Genomic DNA, 18,934 nt, shown 5'->3' on the forward strand with positions numbered 1-18,934 from the left:
TAACAAAACTTTGCTTCCCTGCAAACAAGAAATGAAAACCTACAAATCTCTGGAAAGTCAATTTAAGTGCAACTTACCATCCAAAACAAAAAAGTGCAAGATAAAGGCCCAAGAGGGTTGCAACAACATGTCTTATAAATGGGCTAGTTTTGCTTGAATGAAGGTATGTTCGAAACCAAATAGCCGCAAGCAAGGCAAACAGTTGGCACACTACAAAGTTGACCTGCATAAAAAAAGAAAAGAAAAAAGTTCTCACACACTTGCATATTAAAAATGAACAGAAATATCCACACACTATTAACAATTTGCAGGACCTTTGGCTCTGCGGCAGCATGTCAGCCAAGAACCCCTCCCCTCCTAAAGCACGAAACAGTGCTCCTCTGAGCAGCTAAGAAGAAAAGATACATCAAACCTGTTGAGGCAAACCGTGCATGAATCAAGAAAAAAAAGTAATAATTTTTACATATTTTCCTGTAAATTTTCTATATACTAAACCACTCTATCAACCATGGAATCATTTATATTCTCCTAGTAACGTGAAGATCTGGGCTGGGTTTTTATTTGTTGTTTTTTTTTTTTAACTGAGTATCACTTGGAAATACATATCGGCTACACAAATCACTGGCAGATCCCTGCAGTGGTATGTAATCAGATAAACAGCTTGGTTGCACACTGGATTTTCTTCTTGTACATTCAGTTAGGATAGTTTCAGAAATTCCTCCTCCCTTCAGGCCGTTTATTCTAGAAGACAGAAAATCTCTTGTATACTAAATATTTAAAGACATTAGGACACTGAAAAGAAAAGTGGAATTAAAAAAAACAAACAAGTGAGTAAAAAGAATCATTCTGACTGTGGCCTGAAATAAATTTAACAGTAAGGGCATGATAAAAAAAGTAATTTCCTCAAATACAGCACCCACTACCAAAACTGGCTTAAGCCACAAAAAGCCAGATGAATTTCTTTATTTAGAAAAGAACATTTCCCACTCCATGGATTGTTTTCTTCCATAGAAAACTGCCTAACAATTGTCTGTGTCTAATAGCAGCAGCATCCCAAGTCATCACAAACAAGAGCTCGGGGACCACTCCTTCAGGTCATAATCACTTCAACAAAAGAAACCTGCAGGTACTGCGTGCCTGACTAGTCCTTAGCACAACAGTGTTTTAGCCTGTTTGATGCCACTTAGCTGAAATATGTACTTCATACCACAGGGTACAATGACAACACTATTTTTATGTTCATGACAGCAGGCCTAATATTGATGTTTCCAGGGCACGCCTCTAGTACTATAATTCATTTACCTCATTCCTTCATCATTTTCAGCCAAGCTTCAGGCAATAACAGGTAAGGGTGTGTGTGAGTATGCAAACATGGTTATAGTTAAAGTAGAAGCTAAATACCATCAACTACCTACAGAAATCCCGTCTTTTAACAATTGCACAGATTCCCCATTTGCAAAGCCAAGGATAATTCCCTGTTTTCTGAACCACTCTAAAACCTTCTGTCATACCAAGTTACACAAGCATTAAGTGCTAGCAGGGAAAGAGGCTCAGAAGACAGGACTGCTCTTTTTAACAGGAGCAGTTCCCTAAACTAAATTGTCATGTACACTTTGCCATCCATTCTCTTACTCCCACATTTACATTATGCTTTTAACAGTATTTGAAAAATCCTAAATGAATGAGGAGATATTCTTTCAGGGCATAACTTGACCTGTTTTCTCTCCTATATAAGCAATGATGCAAATGAAATGGAGTGAGGTTTGTAACTCAGGATGAGTCTGTAGATTTAGTGGAAAAGTTTCATCCGAAACAGTCAAGTTTAATGAACCACTGAAAGGGAAGCAAACTGATAATGTTTTAAAAAAGACTGAAAGAAAGAAAAATTAAAGCCAAAGTAATTAACTATGAATTCAGTATCAACATTCATTTTGGATATTTACTACAGAAATTATGCTATGTATACCATAGAGCATGTTTCTGACCCAAGGAACTCACACCCTAGACAGACTAGACGGGGGAGACAGACAGAGGAGAAAATTGAGATAAATATGCAGTGAAGCTGAGGTGAAGGAGATCGAAGGAAGAAGCGGGCAGGAATACCTGTCTAAGTGACAGCACAGTGGACAAATTAGCATTGCTGGTTTTACTGAATGTCCAGACATCACTGCTTTGGCTGCATTACAGATGATTTGACAATTGGGGTCTCATGATGTCCTTCTTTTTCAGATTACCCCTGAGAGCAAGCTAGCAAGACCCAGGGAAGAAGAAACGTCATCACCTGGCTCCTACTATTATCATGGCAAAGGGCAGAAGTGCTTGGCATCCCTGACCTGTATCATCATCTCTATAGGAGCAGACAAGCAAAACAAGAAACCATGAATTCCACAATTCAGGGTGAGCCTGCAGGTTTAGGAATGTGGAAAATCCTCGTACAAAACACGCAAAGAGAATCTGAGAAAGGTGCCCCCTTTTCACTCCCTGCCTGCTGACTCCTTTCCTAGGCACTTGCTCTTGGTTTACCCATTTACTCAAATGACCAAATCCATATCTGAAAAACAGTGTCCCATCAAACAAACAAAAAAAAAACCCACACAAAACCACAAAAAAAAACCCCAAAACACCTTTCCCAATAAAAATATTTTGAGAACAGCAATAAAATGCAGGATATCATACCTTTAGACCAATCCCACAAGCAAAATTTCCAAGGATGTCTATTCATGATGTTGGTGTTTTGAACACACAGCTAAATGACTCCAGCAACACAATCTTGTTCCGAAAGCTTTCTTTGCAAGTGACTCCAAAACTACCAGTGCTCTTCCCAAAAAGTGCACAAACTTAATGCATACTTGGATACAGAAAAGACATCACCCTGCATTCCTTCTCTATTCTTACCAATCCAATCCTTACACTTGCCTCACAGCGCAGCGAAACGCAATTACAAAGCACCAATGGTTTTGCAGACTTATATCACATCAAATCCTCCCCAAGCTTTAAATACATATTTGTAAAACCAAGCTCTGCAGCCGTTAAGATTTGAAAGCCATGCAGCTTCAGTTTAGCCTTTATACATACCTATTTCTGATAATACTCTTTCTGCTGCTTTATTCCATTTTCCCCAGCAGGATTTCTGCTTCATTCAGCAAATGGACCATTGCCCAGTTTTTGCCCTCATCCCATGACCCATTAAACGCTCACCATCTGCATCCTACACTGAATACAAAACCCTCACATTTCCCCATAGACACGTTTATGCAGATCTGTCCACAACGTGGCAAGACTACATAAAACACGTGTAGTATTGCAATAACTTTGCGAGATCAGTATTCCTGTTCCTGTTCTAAGGGTGGGTGACTGGTACACAATGATTAAAGCCCAAAGGGTAAAATAAATGTCCACTAACTTTGGTTGCTCAATTTCAGACACTCAGTGCCTAGTTCTTCAGTCAGTACTTTTAACAGAACTTTAACTGGAGTTGTGCTTTGAAAATATAACTTCAGCTGCTATTCTGAATATCATGCATGCCTATAAATCAGGCCCAAAGAAACTCAAAATGCAAGCAAAATTGAAAATCATCACTATGACAGAATATTATATTATAATTATATTATAATTCTATTTCTCCAGGTCACTGAAACTTGGGTTTACCAGTGATTCGTATTTCAAGTAAAGGAGGGAGCTCATACAGAAGAGTTTGTGACCACTACTAGGCTGTGTTATAGTCACAGAGGTAATCTCCATCTGACATTTTTTCTGTCTTTTATATCACAGGCTATATATTCACTTGATAAACATTTTGAATATCTGATTTCTTACATTGAAAAGAAATGGAAAACACAGCATTTCTACCACAAAGTCAAAGCTTACCCATTCGCGACTACCTGTGGGTGCTTCAGTCCAAAGCACAGTTTTCTACTACTTCAGCTATCAGAAATATGTACTCATCTCCACACAGAAATAAGATTAATCCCTTGCCAATGCTATAGGGGGTAGAAAGAGAAACAGACTCTCCGGGCTCCCAAATTCTATATCATTCACTTCGAATTCCAGCAGCAAGACAACACATGCATCTACACAGCATTTTAGTTCAGACCAGGAGAGGGCTTCTGAACCAAGCCTCCCAGTCACCCTCACTTCAGCTGCTTTGGCGTGCACTGTACAGTGGTGTCCGAATACACAAACTTGACTTCTTTTAAGCTATACTGAACTAGAAGATCTGCTCCAAAGGTAAGCGGGCATTTAGCTCATGGACTGACCTAGGCAAAAGCAGTATTTCCCAAAATTATTACAGCATCAATGTTGGATCCTCAATGCCAGCCACTTCATCCCACAGAAACACTCCTGTACTGCACTACTTGCTGAAGTAAACAAAGGCAAAATTTAACATCCAGCCTTTTCCTAATTACATCTCCCATCTTTACCCACACTGACCAGTGTGGAGTTGACATACAGCTCCACTGTATCCACATGCTAAGATACAGGAAGAACTAAAGATATATGACTTGCTTTGAAACAGAGCAAAAAAAATTATCCGGCTTCCTAGAGGACAAACAGAACAGTCATTCAGATCACAAGCAAACAGGAACAAGGACAGAACTGGACATCACCATCATGAAAGTTTCCACAAAAACCAGGCACTTAACCAAGCAGTTGTTTTGTTGGCAAATGTTATATACAGTAATCTCAACATCTGGGAGTGGTATACTTGCGTACATTTTGAAAATTTACGTCACGCTCTTATAACATTGTGAGCATGGGCAAAATACGACTTTTAAACACCTCATGACTTGGTCAGATGCGAGCAGAACACCCACAAAGAACAAAGACAACACATTCCTGAAAGCAGCACGATTCATTCCTCAAACTAAATTCTAACTTGCTTCCCCAAAGTCATAAAACCTGATCCAATAAGCAGCTCCAGTTTTATAAAAGAAATAAAAAAACTTTGATCCACTTAAAGCTGAAACTTCCTAGGCAAAAAAAAGGTTCTGATGCAGACGCATGGAACAGCAAGTTTCACCCTGAATAGTTATAATTTACCAATTGTATAAGAAAACAAACGCAGAATTTTTTACCTCCTCAGGTATAGGTTATACCAACAGCTCAGCTTATAATGACAGTAACACCTAAAAGTCCCATACAGAGAGCAATGTGTAATGGAAAGTTATGTGCACATAAGAATAAAAAACTCCCAATGATAATGCAAATTATCAGCACTGGTTATTCAGCAATGATTAATGTAGGTGTGTGTGAAATACCACTTAGACATACTAAGCTATTACAAAACCTGCTGTATGTATTCTAGCAATTTAAAAATTAAATCCACTATTTTGGTGCAAGACCAGTCCTACAGCCAGCGCAGTTTACAGGCACACTTTGTGCCAAATATAACAGTAAAACATGAGCACAAATTCATAGTTTCAGTGCTTGGAGTAGCTACACAAAATACAAATCCATTATAACATTTACTGCGTTGAGCATGACCTGTGGAAAAGTCAAGAGAAAGTTTTATAATAAAACTTTTAAAGACATTTATTCTCGTCTTTTAAAAATGTAAATGTAATTTATGCCATGCATTTGTCAAAACAAAGTTATTTCTTAGGAAAAAAGTGTTTGAAGGATCAATTCTCTACATAAAGCAAAAAAAAAAAAGGAGAAAAAGGTTACTGACTGCTACAAGAATTTTCATAATCAAGAGGAAGTTTTGGCAAAACATTTTATTTGAACTGCTAGAAATCTCCAAACTTCCAACACAGGCAGCATCTTTAATAAACAAAGACCATTTTTAAGTCTATGTTAAAAAGAAATATAGAAGAAAAGCTTATTTCTCCTATGAAACTAATTTTTAATATACTGCTGTGCAATTTTTATCCACTAATTCAGATCTTAGGCTAAGCTTCCTCTTCATATCAGCTATATTTTAATATCCAAAGCAAATCATTACAGCCAAGCCCTCCAGAATCCTGCTGCTTCACAGCACATAAAGCATGTGCCTCATTCAGAAAAGCAGCCAAAGCAGCGAGGGAATGTTACGGATATAGATAACTCCTAAATGCATGGCACAAATTAATCATACAGGCCCACACAGCCTACAGTCCACTGAGAAGTAGCAACGTGATTGTACGAAGGTTTGCTTACTAGCTCTAGCAGGGCACTGAGAGGTACTTAGAAGTATAACATGGACTGTAAAGTACCTCACAAGAAAAACAGTGGTCTAGTGGGTGGAGCACCAAATAATCTTCAGGAATATTGCATTTTATTCTCTCTTCTGCCAATGACCCACGCAAACTCTTTGGAAGTTACCTCATCTTCGTGCTTCCTTATTTTCTCATTTTTAACAAATATTCTCTGGTCAGAAGAAAAAAAAAAGTATTCCAACCTGTAAACTGCAATGAATGCCTGTGGCCTCAGTAATATGCTTTTGATGAATGAAAGCCAATGTGGGTTTGTTGTGGTTTGGTTGGTTGGTTTTATGTGGGTTTTTTGGGTTTTTTTTTTGTTTTGTTTTGGTTTGTTCTTTTTAATATAAGCAGAAGCACTGAAGCCTACCTGATCATACACAGAGCCTAAAACAACAGTTTTAAGATGCAAGATGCTTCATAGTCAAGAACCTGTGGAGACAATGATTCTGCAGCCAGTGATTTGGGGTTTTTTCCCCCCTTTTTTGCCATACCACAGTATGTTTCCTCCACGGAATTCAGTTTTTCTGAGCTGCCAGGTGCCAGCATTACTTGTCCCGCTGTCTATAGCCATTTTTGGTCCACCACTCTACCGCAGAAACAAAGTTATCGCACACGCTTCCTGCTGTGTCTGACAGGGCTAGCGAGCAAGGTGCATTGAGCAGCATCCCTATTCTCCCATCTTATGGTCTTATTTTCAAGAACTACGGTTATTAGAGAAAAAAGATATTTTAAAAAACATTGTAGAAAATGAACTGAAAAAAACTCTGAAAAGAGCTCTTGCAAGAGCTAGGAGATCAAGACAGAACAATGTATATTTTCTTTAAAAAGAAGCACTGATCTTAAAGCTGAGGCTTTGATTTTTTTCTAAATCTATAGGGCTATTTTATTAGCAGTGACACTGTAAAACCACAAACCCCTCCAAGCATCATTTTGTTGACACATAACTTGTCAAAAATTGCCAAACCTTATCACAATTAATGAAGCCTCAGTTGTGCCTTGCTTCTCAAATATCAGTATTTTCTTGTTCTTGCTGCCATTTAGGTCAAAACCATTTCCCTTTTCCACCAAAACAGTCAGTTGAGGAATTAAAAACATATACACATGTTCACAAAAAGCTACTTATAACACAAAGAGCTGATGCTTCTCCACAGCAACCAGATAGCAGTACAGAGGGATCTTCTGTCCAATTTCTAACCTTCATCCAGTACAAAAGAAAAGGAACAAACAGCTTGCACAATTATCCAATAATTGCCTACTGCCAAACCACTAAGAACTGAAGAGTGAGAATAACTATTATTTGCAACCAACAACGAATTTTCCAACTATTTCCTGAAAATTGCTGTGCTGATATTAAAAAAAAAAAAAAAAGAACAATTTCCACACTAAAGCTGAAAAAAAGCAATTCCATGACAAGACTCAAAATCGAAGTGTTTGGTAATTTTCTTCAATTTATTGGGAAATGTCAGAAAGAGGAGCCCAGAGACAGTGACAGAGGTATCTGATAAAGCTGAAGGACACTCAAGAGATCAATTCAAACATTTCTTCTCTAACAGATAGGAAGAAACAGGCATTCCACTTCCAACTCAAAGATCACACATCTCGTGGCAATACTTTCAAATGCATTTTTGGTTCAAATAGTAACAAGCGTCTCCCATGATGAAAATGTAACTAATTAACACTCCTGTCCTAAAGTCTCAACCTCACTTCATGGGTGAAATATGAAGAAATGGAGGATAAGGAGCAGTGGTTATTTTGGGGCAGTATCAGTACGGGAGATGTTTATGTCAAGGCAGTGTGTTCCTTGTCACAAAGACTGTGTTACTGCATGTTTATACGCGACACAATGTGAAGGGACACTCATTTTCAGATGAGACTTCCAAGCATGGCCCCTCTAATAGCAGCCACTTCCTTGAAGTCTGCACTCTAACCATTTGTGTTAGTCAGCTTCAACACCACCAACAAAAGCTTTTTAATGTTGCATGAATATACTTCATCTTCATATTAATTTATTGGGAGCTGTAAGGACTTACTCATCAGATTCTGAATGCTTTCTTTCCAAGCTTATTTCAGTCTAAAACAAAGTCAGTCATGACATACACTCATAATAGTATTTCTATTTCCACTATTAACTTCCAATTTCTAGCTTGCAATTCTTAAGTATGCTGGAGAGAGTGAAGAACATCATGAAGAACATGATGTAGGCACCAGTAATCTGGTTTATGCAATAAATGAGCATCAAATCCAATAAGCTTTTTCAAACAGGGCTTACTAAATCATTACTCAGAACTATTCTAAGACAAACTGTATGACTAAAGCTGTAAAATGAAACATCAATGTACACATTTTATAGTGAAAACAACCAAAACTAATTTATTAAGGATAGGAAGATGTCAGCTGGAGGGTGTTCTCTCTGATGGGCTCTTAAGGATTCAGCATTATAGATCCCGAGCTGTCACACACAACAGCTATTTATTCACAGGAACAGACAAAATCTAGGACGCAAGCTTGGGTCAAAGGTGAAATTGGACTAAGAATGCTGGCTTGGGATTTTTGCTTGTGTTTTGTTTTGTTTTCTTCTCAAAAACAAAAAGGACCTAAAACACTTGCTGCTGTTGAGCAAAAATTGGTTTAGCCAGTTAAGGGTTACAACAGCGAAACACAACAGCCTGGCCTTATGTTGCCAAAACACAGTTCCAAACAAAGAACAACTCAATTACAGAAATGTGGCTTTTTATCACAGGCATGCAGTGCACAGGCACATTGAGATTAACCTCAAAATCTCTACTCTTTGTCACATGAGTGTCAGCAGTATACAAGATATTCAAATGTCTATTTGAACAACAAGTTTTTAACACCCAGAGAACCACTACGATGCCTGAAATGTTGTAAAAACTTTACATATTACTCACTTCCCTAGCCATTTAAAAATAAAGCAAAATAATGAACATCTATGGAGGTACCCAACCAGAAACCGACACTTTCTCCATTAAGATCTTCCTCACTACTATTATATTCTGCTGATATGTGAGAAACTGAAATCCATCTTTAAAGAAGCAACAAAACATAGAAAGTAACACTCTCTTGTCCATATAGCCTGCAGAGATTCAGTAACAGCAGTAGTCAATTTAATTAGCACGTAAAACCAATGTTTCCCATCTTTAAAACAGTCAGCTTCTTGGTGTTCTCCATGGAAAAAAAAAAAGAAAAAGGAGTTCACCACGCTCTCCCTTGAACGAGCTACTGTTCAACTCAGTCTCTACTCCTCGACGTCTATTATCTTCCTGCTCTTCCTAATTCAGGAATCATCTGCAGGAAATCAGCCACCTACGAAGTTTCTGAGCACCACAACAATGCCCTGTAAACAGAGAGTTGCGGTCAACGGCTCGACGTCCAAGGGGACACCAGTGACTAGTAGCGTTCCTCGGGGGTCGGTATTGGGACCGGTCCTGTTTAACATCTTTGTCAGCAACATGGACAGTGGGATTGAGTGCGCCCTCAGCAAGTTTGCTGACGACATCAAGCTGTATGGTGAGGTCGACATGCTGGAAGGAAGGGATGCCATCCAGAGGGACCTTGACAGGCTTGAGAGGTGGGCCTGTGCAAACCGCATGAAGTTCAACAAGGCCAAGTGCAAGGTCCTGCATGTGGGTCGGGGCAATTCCAAGCACAAATACAGGCTGGGCGGAGAATGGATTGAGAGCAGCCCTGAGGAGAAGGACTTGGGGGTGATGGTTGATGAGAAGCTCAACATGAGCCGGCAATGTGTGCTCACAGCCCAGAAGGCCAGCTGTATCCTGGGCTGCATCAAAAGAAGCGTGGCCAGCAGGTCAAGGGAGGTAATTCTGCCCCTCTACTCTGCTCTCATGAGACCCCACTTGCAGTGCTGCATCCAGCTCTGGGGCCCCCAACATAAGAAGGACATGGAGCTGTTGGAGCGAGTCCAGAGGAGGGCCACAAAGATGATCAGAGGGCTGGAGCACCTCTCCTATGAAGAGAGGCTGAGAAAGTTGGGGCTGTTCAGCCTGGAGAAGAGAAGGCTCCGGGGAGACCTCATAGCAGCCTTCCAGTACCTGAAGGGGGCCTACAGGAAAGCTGGAGAGGGGCTCTTTACAAGGGCAAGTAGTGACAGGATGAGGGGGAATGGTTTTAAACTGAAAGAGGGGAGATTTAGATTAGATATTAGGAAGAAATTCTTCACTGTGAGGGTGGTGAGACACTGGACCAGGTTTCCCAGAGAAGCTGTGGCTGCCCCCTCCCTGGCAGTGTTTAAGGCCAGGTTGGATGGGGCTTTGAGAAACCTCGTCTAGTGGAATGTGTCCCTGCCCATGGCAAAAGGGTTGGAACTCGATGATCTTTAAGGTCCTTTCCAGCCCAAACCATTCTATGATTCTATGATCTATATAGGTAGCACTACCAGTATAGAATATACCACTGTAGTTATACAGTGTGCTCACAAGCCATGTTTCAGAATAAGAGTACCTTCTTCTTCAGCTTAGGCCACTTTAACTAGAAGTAAAAGGAAACAACAAAATCCCAACTACAGCAAATTACACCATTACAGCCAAACCAAAATAGCTTCTTCACCTTTGGATATATTATTCCAGAATAAAAGGCAGAGCTATGGACGTTTTCCTTTGCAAAAGATGGCTTAGCTGCCAAAAACATCATTTAAAACAAGGAAGCATAACTAGCATTTATCTAAATTTGCAGACAAATTTAAACTGCCAAACAGCTCTGTTCACTTGAATGAGTGCTAAAAAACTAATAATGATAACTACTATTGAATTTAAAGAACTTTCCAAAGGAAAGAAGGAAAATGAAATGACCATACTGAAGAACTGCATCAACATTCTTTGTAAAATAAATACTGTAAAGATGCACACATTAAGTAGCCAGGTTTTCACCTGGCTACATGTAGTTTTTCTCATCTTCTGGGAGAAAATAAAACCCCACAGTCTAGACTTCCTCATTCAAAGGCTTGGAAAACAAGAAAAAAACCTGGGCAACTGTTACTCAGCAGAAGTGCACGTTAGTCAAAATAATAAATGTGAAGAAGACATGCCATAATCAAGGCTGCAAAGGAAGTACCACAGTGCTTCATTAGGTCAACACAGGAACAGGTAAGCAGGAGTTGAAGGCAACAAGTATCAGGGCTGGTGAATGATAAAGATGACTCATTTATTTCAGTTTTACCAGTTTTCAGAACTCTGAAGTCAGCACTGTACCCAAGAAAAAGCCCACAGAGGGAAAAGATCTACATAGCTGTGGTACAATAGATTTACAGCAGTAACACTTGAAAAACAAACAGTGGTAACCATGTACTCAGTAAATAAGTGACTCTTGTCATCTTCCTTATGCCTTACTGTTTTTTCTTTTTTAGTCTTTTCTTTAGGAACTCCAGTATTTCTTTTCAACATCCCAGGACTGCAGTATTTTTATAGCCATTTCTGAACTGCATTTTGAATTCAGAAATGGCTTGAACTGTGCTGAACATAGGTCAGTAAGTGTTCACACTTACACCACCTAAATGAATTGCTTAAGGATGGGAAAAACAATTTGACAAAACAAAGCAGGTCACTATAGGCTGTTCAGGTAAAGACTGTTTATTTGACATGTTTACTATAGAAACCTTGGGCTGTAATTATATTTGAGTTTTTCCACTGCTTCACAAAAACCTGGAGAAAACATACACAGTACGAAAGTGTGCAAGAGCACATCAGAATGAAAATTCACTGCTGCCTCCCTAAAAATTAAAGAATTAAAGTAGATCTATACTTACGTCCTCACAACAATATTCATGAACCTGAATTAGAGGTATTTCTTTCTTGCACTAAATCTTTCCACCACTTGACAGATGGCTCATCTTTTCCAACACTGTAACCAGTGTCTGCTTTCTTTTCGAACTCTGTTCTTCACAGCTTCCACTCCTCCCTTCAAGACAGTCACTTTCTCTTGCCAATTTTTTCTCTTATCCCAACAGTTTCATCCTTCTCTACATATTTTTCATTGCAGAGTAATTTCAACGAACAATACATGGAGAGTTAAGGCAAGACCTAAACATTAATACCAAAATCTGGGATCGGTGTCACTGCAGAGACTAGGACCCTTCTGACGATACACTCCCTCCCTTCCACTAGTTCAAAGGGAAGTTAAGGAACCAGTAAAAACTTCGCTAGCAAACCCAAACAATTCAAAATATCCCGACACTGAGAACAGCACATACAGAACAGAGAACAGGACTTTTTTTCCAGCTTCTTTTCACCCACTACAGCCTCCATCTATTGTCATGGGAGATCATGCTTCGCTATCCACCCTTTGTTCTTCTGACTGCTGCTAGCAGTGGATAAGGAAAGTACATGGCAAAGTAGACGCGCAATTTTCTTACCCTACCACTCCCTTATCTTCAGCGTTTGGATTTTATACACCCATGAATGCTAGTTTTACTCACTTCTATTACTCATAAGTTTCCTGGGTCACATCAGAAAAATCAGTACCGTGCTGCTCTGTATTTCACAGCTGCACACAAAGGTCTAAGAATCAATGGTGAAAGAGAATAAAACTTGGGACACTCTTCACTTTGTTCTTTTTTATAGTTTCATAATGCTTAAGACAAATATTAGGCCATTTAAATTCTGGACAGATCTACAGGACAAACTTTTTGATTTCTATTCTGTGTTTAGACAAAAAGGTTTTTATCAGACTAAAATATTTCAGTCCTCAGGAGGCTATGTTAGGCTGCCTTGGCAGAAAAAAAAAAAGGGAGGCTAAGGCATTGCTAATGCCCAACACTTTGTGAAATAACCGAGAGCTAACTAGAAGACACATCCAGATGTTCCCTGCAGGCAAATCAGGCACATATTGCTTCTCAGCAAAATGATTCCCTACACCACCTCCAAGCCTGGTCTTTTACTTAAACTCCAGCTGTGGCTCATCTCCTAAGCAGCAAAATAAGTAAAAAAATCTGCAGATCCATCTTGCCAATCACATGCGTGTAAGAAATAAACATTTCATACATATATACAAGGAAAAAAATCCTGCCCACTCTCCTTGAAGGCAACAAGGTGAAACACAAAGGCTCAACATATGTCAATGATAATTGCTTTTATGTGGAATCGAGTGCATTAAGGGCATGTTGAAAGGAACTCGGGTAACCCTCTGCACAAGGCGGCATATGCAGAAAATTATGCAAATATGTAGATGCAGCAACTGGCCTGTGATCACTAAATTAAGGAAGTTCATATGGTTTATATAGTTCACATTTAGGAAGACTTGGATTTTTATGCCTATTCTTATTAAAAAAAGGTTGGGTTAGATTCTTTGAAGATTGATGGCACTCGTGTAGAAAATTATATTTATTCTACACAAATGAGCAAATTTATTCAAATAAAAGCTAAAATTAGACTCTAAAAAAAAACAACAAGAAAAGTGTGGGAATAACAAGGAATTTTTTTTTACTTTTGTTGCAAAAACACTGCTTATCTTTACATCTTGTATTTTAAATAAAGTGCATAATTATAAGCATGACATTTTATTCCGTCCACACATCTTCACATAGCTGTACTGTTAGCAATTGGAGCCACACTCTTTCTTTTCTTGTCTAGAAGCTAATCACTTAAGTCAGCTTAGTTGATCCAGTTGTTCAGACCATATTTCAGGATCTCAAGATCAATCTCTTAGACAACCCGTGCAAAAAGTTGACACTCACATATTGTCATAGTCAACCTCTTATCTCCCCTGCTCAGCTATTCCTCTACTACAGTTATCTGTTTCTATGGCAAATGAAGGGCAGTAATAACCCATTTAATTTTTGCCAATTTTCAGCTAAAAATTTTGCTCCCTCTGGTGGAAGCAGTGAAAGCAAAGACTATTCACTGAACTCACCCCGCAGAGACCTAAAGCCAAGAAGAAAGCTTTGCTCTCCTAGAATCATTCTCATCTCACAGCAAATTTAAATATCTCCAATTTAATGACAGGTAAGCTGACATGTCCTCAAGAGAAGTCATTTGTCAACAGACACTCTTCAAGATAGTGCCAGAACTAGAAACAGACCAAGGACCAACAGGCTTCATAACCGAGAGAGAAGAAAGCGGCAGAGACACAAATATGACATGAGTACACACAGGAAAAACAGAAGGCTAGGTGAGAGGCATAACTATAATAAAATAATTCATGTGACAACCTCGATGCATTAGGCAACACATGATTCTCTAGCTGCCAAGTTTTTATGATAATCCTTCCCATACTTCTCTTCAGCTGTCAGGGGCAGAAAGGACATAACTTACTCCCCCTCTCCCCTCACAAGACTGAAGGAATACTGCGGTACATTAACATTCATTAAGGACTGAAGGTGATACAGTTGTCAACAGGATGCTTCCTTTGCTGAGCAGCAAACTTAGGTCCTCCAAGAAGTGAAAAGATACAGTCCTTATATGAGGCTTTTCACCCCCAAGGAGTGACCTTTTTTCTTCTTCCTATAACAAAACACAAAAGAAAGGTGTGCAAGCTTGCCTTCCCAAATCTACAGAGATAATCATAGGTTCTTGTTCACATCAAACATCTTCCCTTGCACCAAAAGCCTAAAAATAACAATAGAAAAATTGGAACAAGAAGCCTAACAAAAAATGCACTAGCTTTTCCAAGTAGCCTTTTCAGTTAACTTGGTGCAAGATAAAACAAGAGCCAAAGGAAGGGTTAATGTAGCGACAAGTTATCACATAATACCTTGTTGGGGGATATACACAGAAGCGGAAAACAAGTTCTTCTCCATTCCTACAACTAACTGGTACTCTAGTACCAAGAAGAAAAGTCTAGGAACAGCAATCTGTTACAGCAACCAAGCTTTTCTCGTAACACAGTCAGGCACAGAGAGGAGACCGTTCTTACAAATGTGTCAAATGGCTCGGGTGGAGCTGTCATCCTCCATGTTTTACACTGATCTCTAACAAGCACATAACCAATACCATTCTCAAACAAATCTGTACCTCTAGTTTTACCAAGCATTAAGTCAAAAAGTAATCAATCTCTCGCACTCAATCCACACACAGACTCGGATCTGATTGATTACTTCAATCTTAGCAACTTCACCTTTAACTGAAATTTCTGCTTCCATTCACTGCCAAATAGGCAAGGTTCTTCCGTCCATTTGTTTAAACACCCAGACAGTAAAGTAACATTGACACATGCTACCTGGATTTGTCCTCCCAGAGTTACATGCCTTTGCCTTCACTAAAACTTCACAGCAGGATAATTAGACAGTACTGGCTTAAACATAAATCACAATTTCAATATCTTGGATATAAAGATTAGTATCTACCTGTGGTCAAAACTGAAACATAGAAGTGGAGAAACAAAACCCATTCATCTCCATCAGTTCTGACTGCTGGTATTATTCTGGAGTTCCCATTTCAAGTACCTACCATACTGGTATGACTGTAGTCACAGTACAGATTTGGATCAAGTAGTAGAAACAACCTACTATCAAAAGACCTTTATTCTTTTATTTTTTTTTTTTTTTTCAAAGCACTGCTACATTTTCATACCGAGTATGCATATAGTATCACTGAATGTCATGCATAATCTTTGAGCACACATAGCAAAGAGTATCAACACTCTTTTTTCTTCTCTGCTCTCATTCTCTCCTTTGCTACCTTTGATGTGATCACACTGAACACATTTCACATTCTTTCTGTATTACAAACTTACTATCAAGATAGACTCTTAAGCTGAGACGTTACAAAAAACCCAAATTTGACTTTTTTTAAAAAAAATCCGTTACAGATATGGTCTCCTCGGTGCAGCACGATTTTGTAACTCTTCAATTCATACTCCAGTCATAGCCTGTGCTCTTCACACACAACTGGACCCATATTACGTGCAGCCCACTGATGTCTAAAACCAAAGTATGTATGATTTTTAACTGCTTATAACAAATCTTTTAAACCATGTGTTTAGCCACCCTCCATTGTGATTATACCCAAAAGCTGCAATAGAGCTCAAACAGTATTTTATAAAAACATTTTGGCTTTACAGGAGCATCTGTTGTGAAACATTCACTCCAGGGAAGTTTTCCAGGCTTTGATAAAAAGTAACTTTATTATCATCCAAATGCCATATCCACAACATTTAAAATAAATTTGGTAGAAGTTGCACTACATCATGAAGCAATTAGATTTATGACTACTGTTAAGAACAGATAATTATACAACATCAGCATCATGCCATAAAAAGATGGTCATCTCTTATTTGTTTTACATTACCCTGTAGAAGCTACACGCTTTATGGAAATAAATACACAACACCTGCCAAGAGCAGCTTACGGTCTACACGTATGAGGCACTGAGCCATGTGGTGCCATTGATCCCAGATGCAGGTATCGCTGCAAGTTGGGTGCAGTATCTATTCCATCACAGCAAGCTCAACTTAAACTTGCCTGCTTCTGTCAGTTTTCTAGAAGACACTTTTCCACGTGTATCCTTAACCTAAGGTTCCATTCAAACAACTGGCTGGGGGAGTGGGAGGCAAAAAAAAAAAAGAGCACATAGTTCAGTCACTTCCCAAACTCTTTCACTAGACATGCTCCTTCCTCTGTATTTCGTTTCCAGTTACTTTTCTCACTTATTAGATGTATTTTGTAAAACCAAACCACCAAAATCTCCCTCTACACAAGCACAGGCTGTTTTCCTTGATATGTTTCATTCATTCATACATTAATGGAGAATTTTTTTTTAATAAGAATTCCTCACATGAAACTTCCTGGTGCTACAAAATTTATAGGATGAGTTACTTAAGGTTACTTTAGTTATATATTCGTAAACACACAAATATTCAGCAGATTTAGGAGGTCTAGACCACTTCCCCCATAAACAAACACTCCGTACAACTTCAGTCATTAAACTCAGCAAACCTGTTTCCCAATCTTATTTTGTAATCTTCTGATGTTTTGTGCAGACGACAGGATTAACAACCTTCAGGAATTTTTATATCACTCGGACAAAAGATACCACAGAAACGCTCTGCCTACAAAGCACATACGAATTCCCATTACGTGCAGCACACATTATTATTTAACGCTGCATTTAAAAATCGCTGGCAGACCCATCTCGGCACCGCACACCGTTTTGCATCTGCGATTATTGCCCAGCCTTTGCACCGCTGAGCTGACACCGGCCCCGTTCCCAGCTGCGGAGCCACATCTGGCCCAAGGGGGACGCCAACAAGTTGCCCAACCCGCCTCCGCGACCGCAGCCCCCACGGCCCGACCCCGGCCCGCCCGCGGACGCGCACCGGCGGGGCGAGGCGGCACGGGCCGTGCCCGGGATGCGGCCGCGCTGCTGGACCAGCCGGCGGCGGGCGCGGGGCGGGCGGCGGGCGCGGGGCGGGCGGCGGCGGCGCGAGCGCACCTGCACGCGGAGTGCGGCCGCAGCCCCCCGCCCCGGCGCCCCCCCGCCGGTGCGTAAGGGGAACGGCCACCGCCCCGCTGGGCGCTGCCCCCCGGCCCCCCGCCCGGCCGGCGGAGGCGGGGAGGATGGAGGGGCCGCGGGGGGATGGGGCGGGGCGGGACAGCGCGGAGCGGAGCGCGGCCGCTCGCCTGGCGCGGTGCTGCCTCTCCCCGGCGAGACCCCGGGAGGCAGCGGCGGAGCAGGCACCTCCCCATCCTCACCTGGTCGATGGGCAGTCGCACGGCGTTGCTGAGGGGCTGCAGCAGCGTGGAGCCCGTGGTGCTGGTGGCCATGGCGAGGGCGCCTCCTCCCGCGTCGGGAGAGCGGGCGACGAGGCCGGGGAACCGCTCCCCTCCCGGGCTCCCGCGGCAACGGCAACAACGGCGGCGGCGCGAGGAGCCCCAGCCCCGCTCGGCGCCGTGACAACAAGGGGCCGGCGCGGCCCCGCCGCTGACTGACAGCGCCAGCGGCCAACCCGCGCGCGGCGCTGCCGCGGAGTGACAGGCGGGCTCGCCCAATCCCCGCCCCCTGGCGGGGGGGCGGGACGAGGCGGCTCCCCTCCGGCGGCAGCCAGCGGCTGCGGCCCGGCGCGGGGGCCGGGAGGAGGGAGGTGGTGCCCGGACGGGCGGGGGACGGTGTGGTAAATCACGGGGCCGGGGGCTGCCTAGGGAGGGGGAAGGGGGCAGCCCCGCGGCGGCCGCTCCGCGCTGAGGGCAGGCAGAAGCTGCGCGCAGCGCGCAGGTAACGCGCAGGGCCCGGCGCGGCCTCGCCCTGCGCCAGGCGGGGCTGAGGGGCTGCGCGGGGCTGAGGGGCTGCGCGGGGCAGCGGCCCGGCCGCGCCTTGCCTGTCCCAGGGCGCGGGGGGACACACCTGAGGGGGAATGGCACCTTCCTGCGCGGGGTGTGGAAGCAGGGACAGCCTGACAGGGAGCTCCCCGAGGAAGCGGGGTGCTGGTGGTGCTGGCGGCGTCGGCCCAGGTGGCAGCTGTGGAGGTATCTGTGGCTGAGGGTAGCGCGAAGCCATGTGGGCGCAGGCGTGCGTTGAGGTAACGAAGAGATCAGCCCCGCGCTGTGCTCCTGAGCAGCTCCCCTTCGCCAGAACGGGCGCAGGGGCAGCTCAGCGCTCGGTAGCTGCATAGGCAAGGGTGGATGAGGGATGGATACACACAGGGCATGAGGGTGGCCTGGCACCCTGAAGAAATCATAAATAAATGGGTAAAAAAAACCCTGTTCCTACAGCCACCCATTGACTTAAGGAAGTCTGTCTATCATGGCTATAAGCCACAGTTTTTTGTTTATTAATGGCCTATTTCTT

The 18,934-nt window shown here is 42.0% G+C and overlaps 1 protein-coding gene across 1 annotated transcript in view; it reads right to left on the minus strand.

Moving 5' to 3' along the window:
- MBOAT2 (membrane bound O-acyltransferase domain containing 2) overlaps positions 1-18,025 on the minus strand; it is a 99,546-nt gene extending 81,521 nt beyond the window's left edge. The window contains exons 1-2 of the mRNA XM_068406184.1: positions 17,842-18,025; positions 78-223 (exon numbers count right to left, since the gene is read on the minus strand). Of these exons, the coding sequence (XP_068262285.1) occupies positions 78-223; positions 17,842-17,913 (218 nt within the window). The 5' untranslated portion in view covers positions 17,914-18,025. The remainder of the gene's footprint in view (positions 1-77; positions 224-17,841) is intronic.
- Positions 18,026-18,934: the final 909 nt, after the last annotated feature.

Source organism: Nyctibius grandis, chromosome 1 (assembly GCF_013368605.1).
Source record: "Nyctibius grandis isolate bNycGra1 chromosome 1, bNycGra1.pri, whole genome shotgun sequence".
NCBI classification, from domain to species: domain Eukaryota; kingdom Metazoa; phylum Chordata; class Aves; order Nyctibiiformes; family Nyctibiidae; genus Nyctibius; species Nyctibius grandis.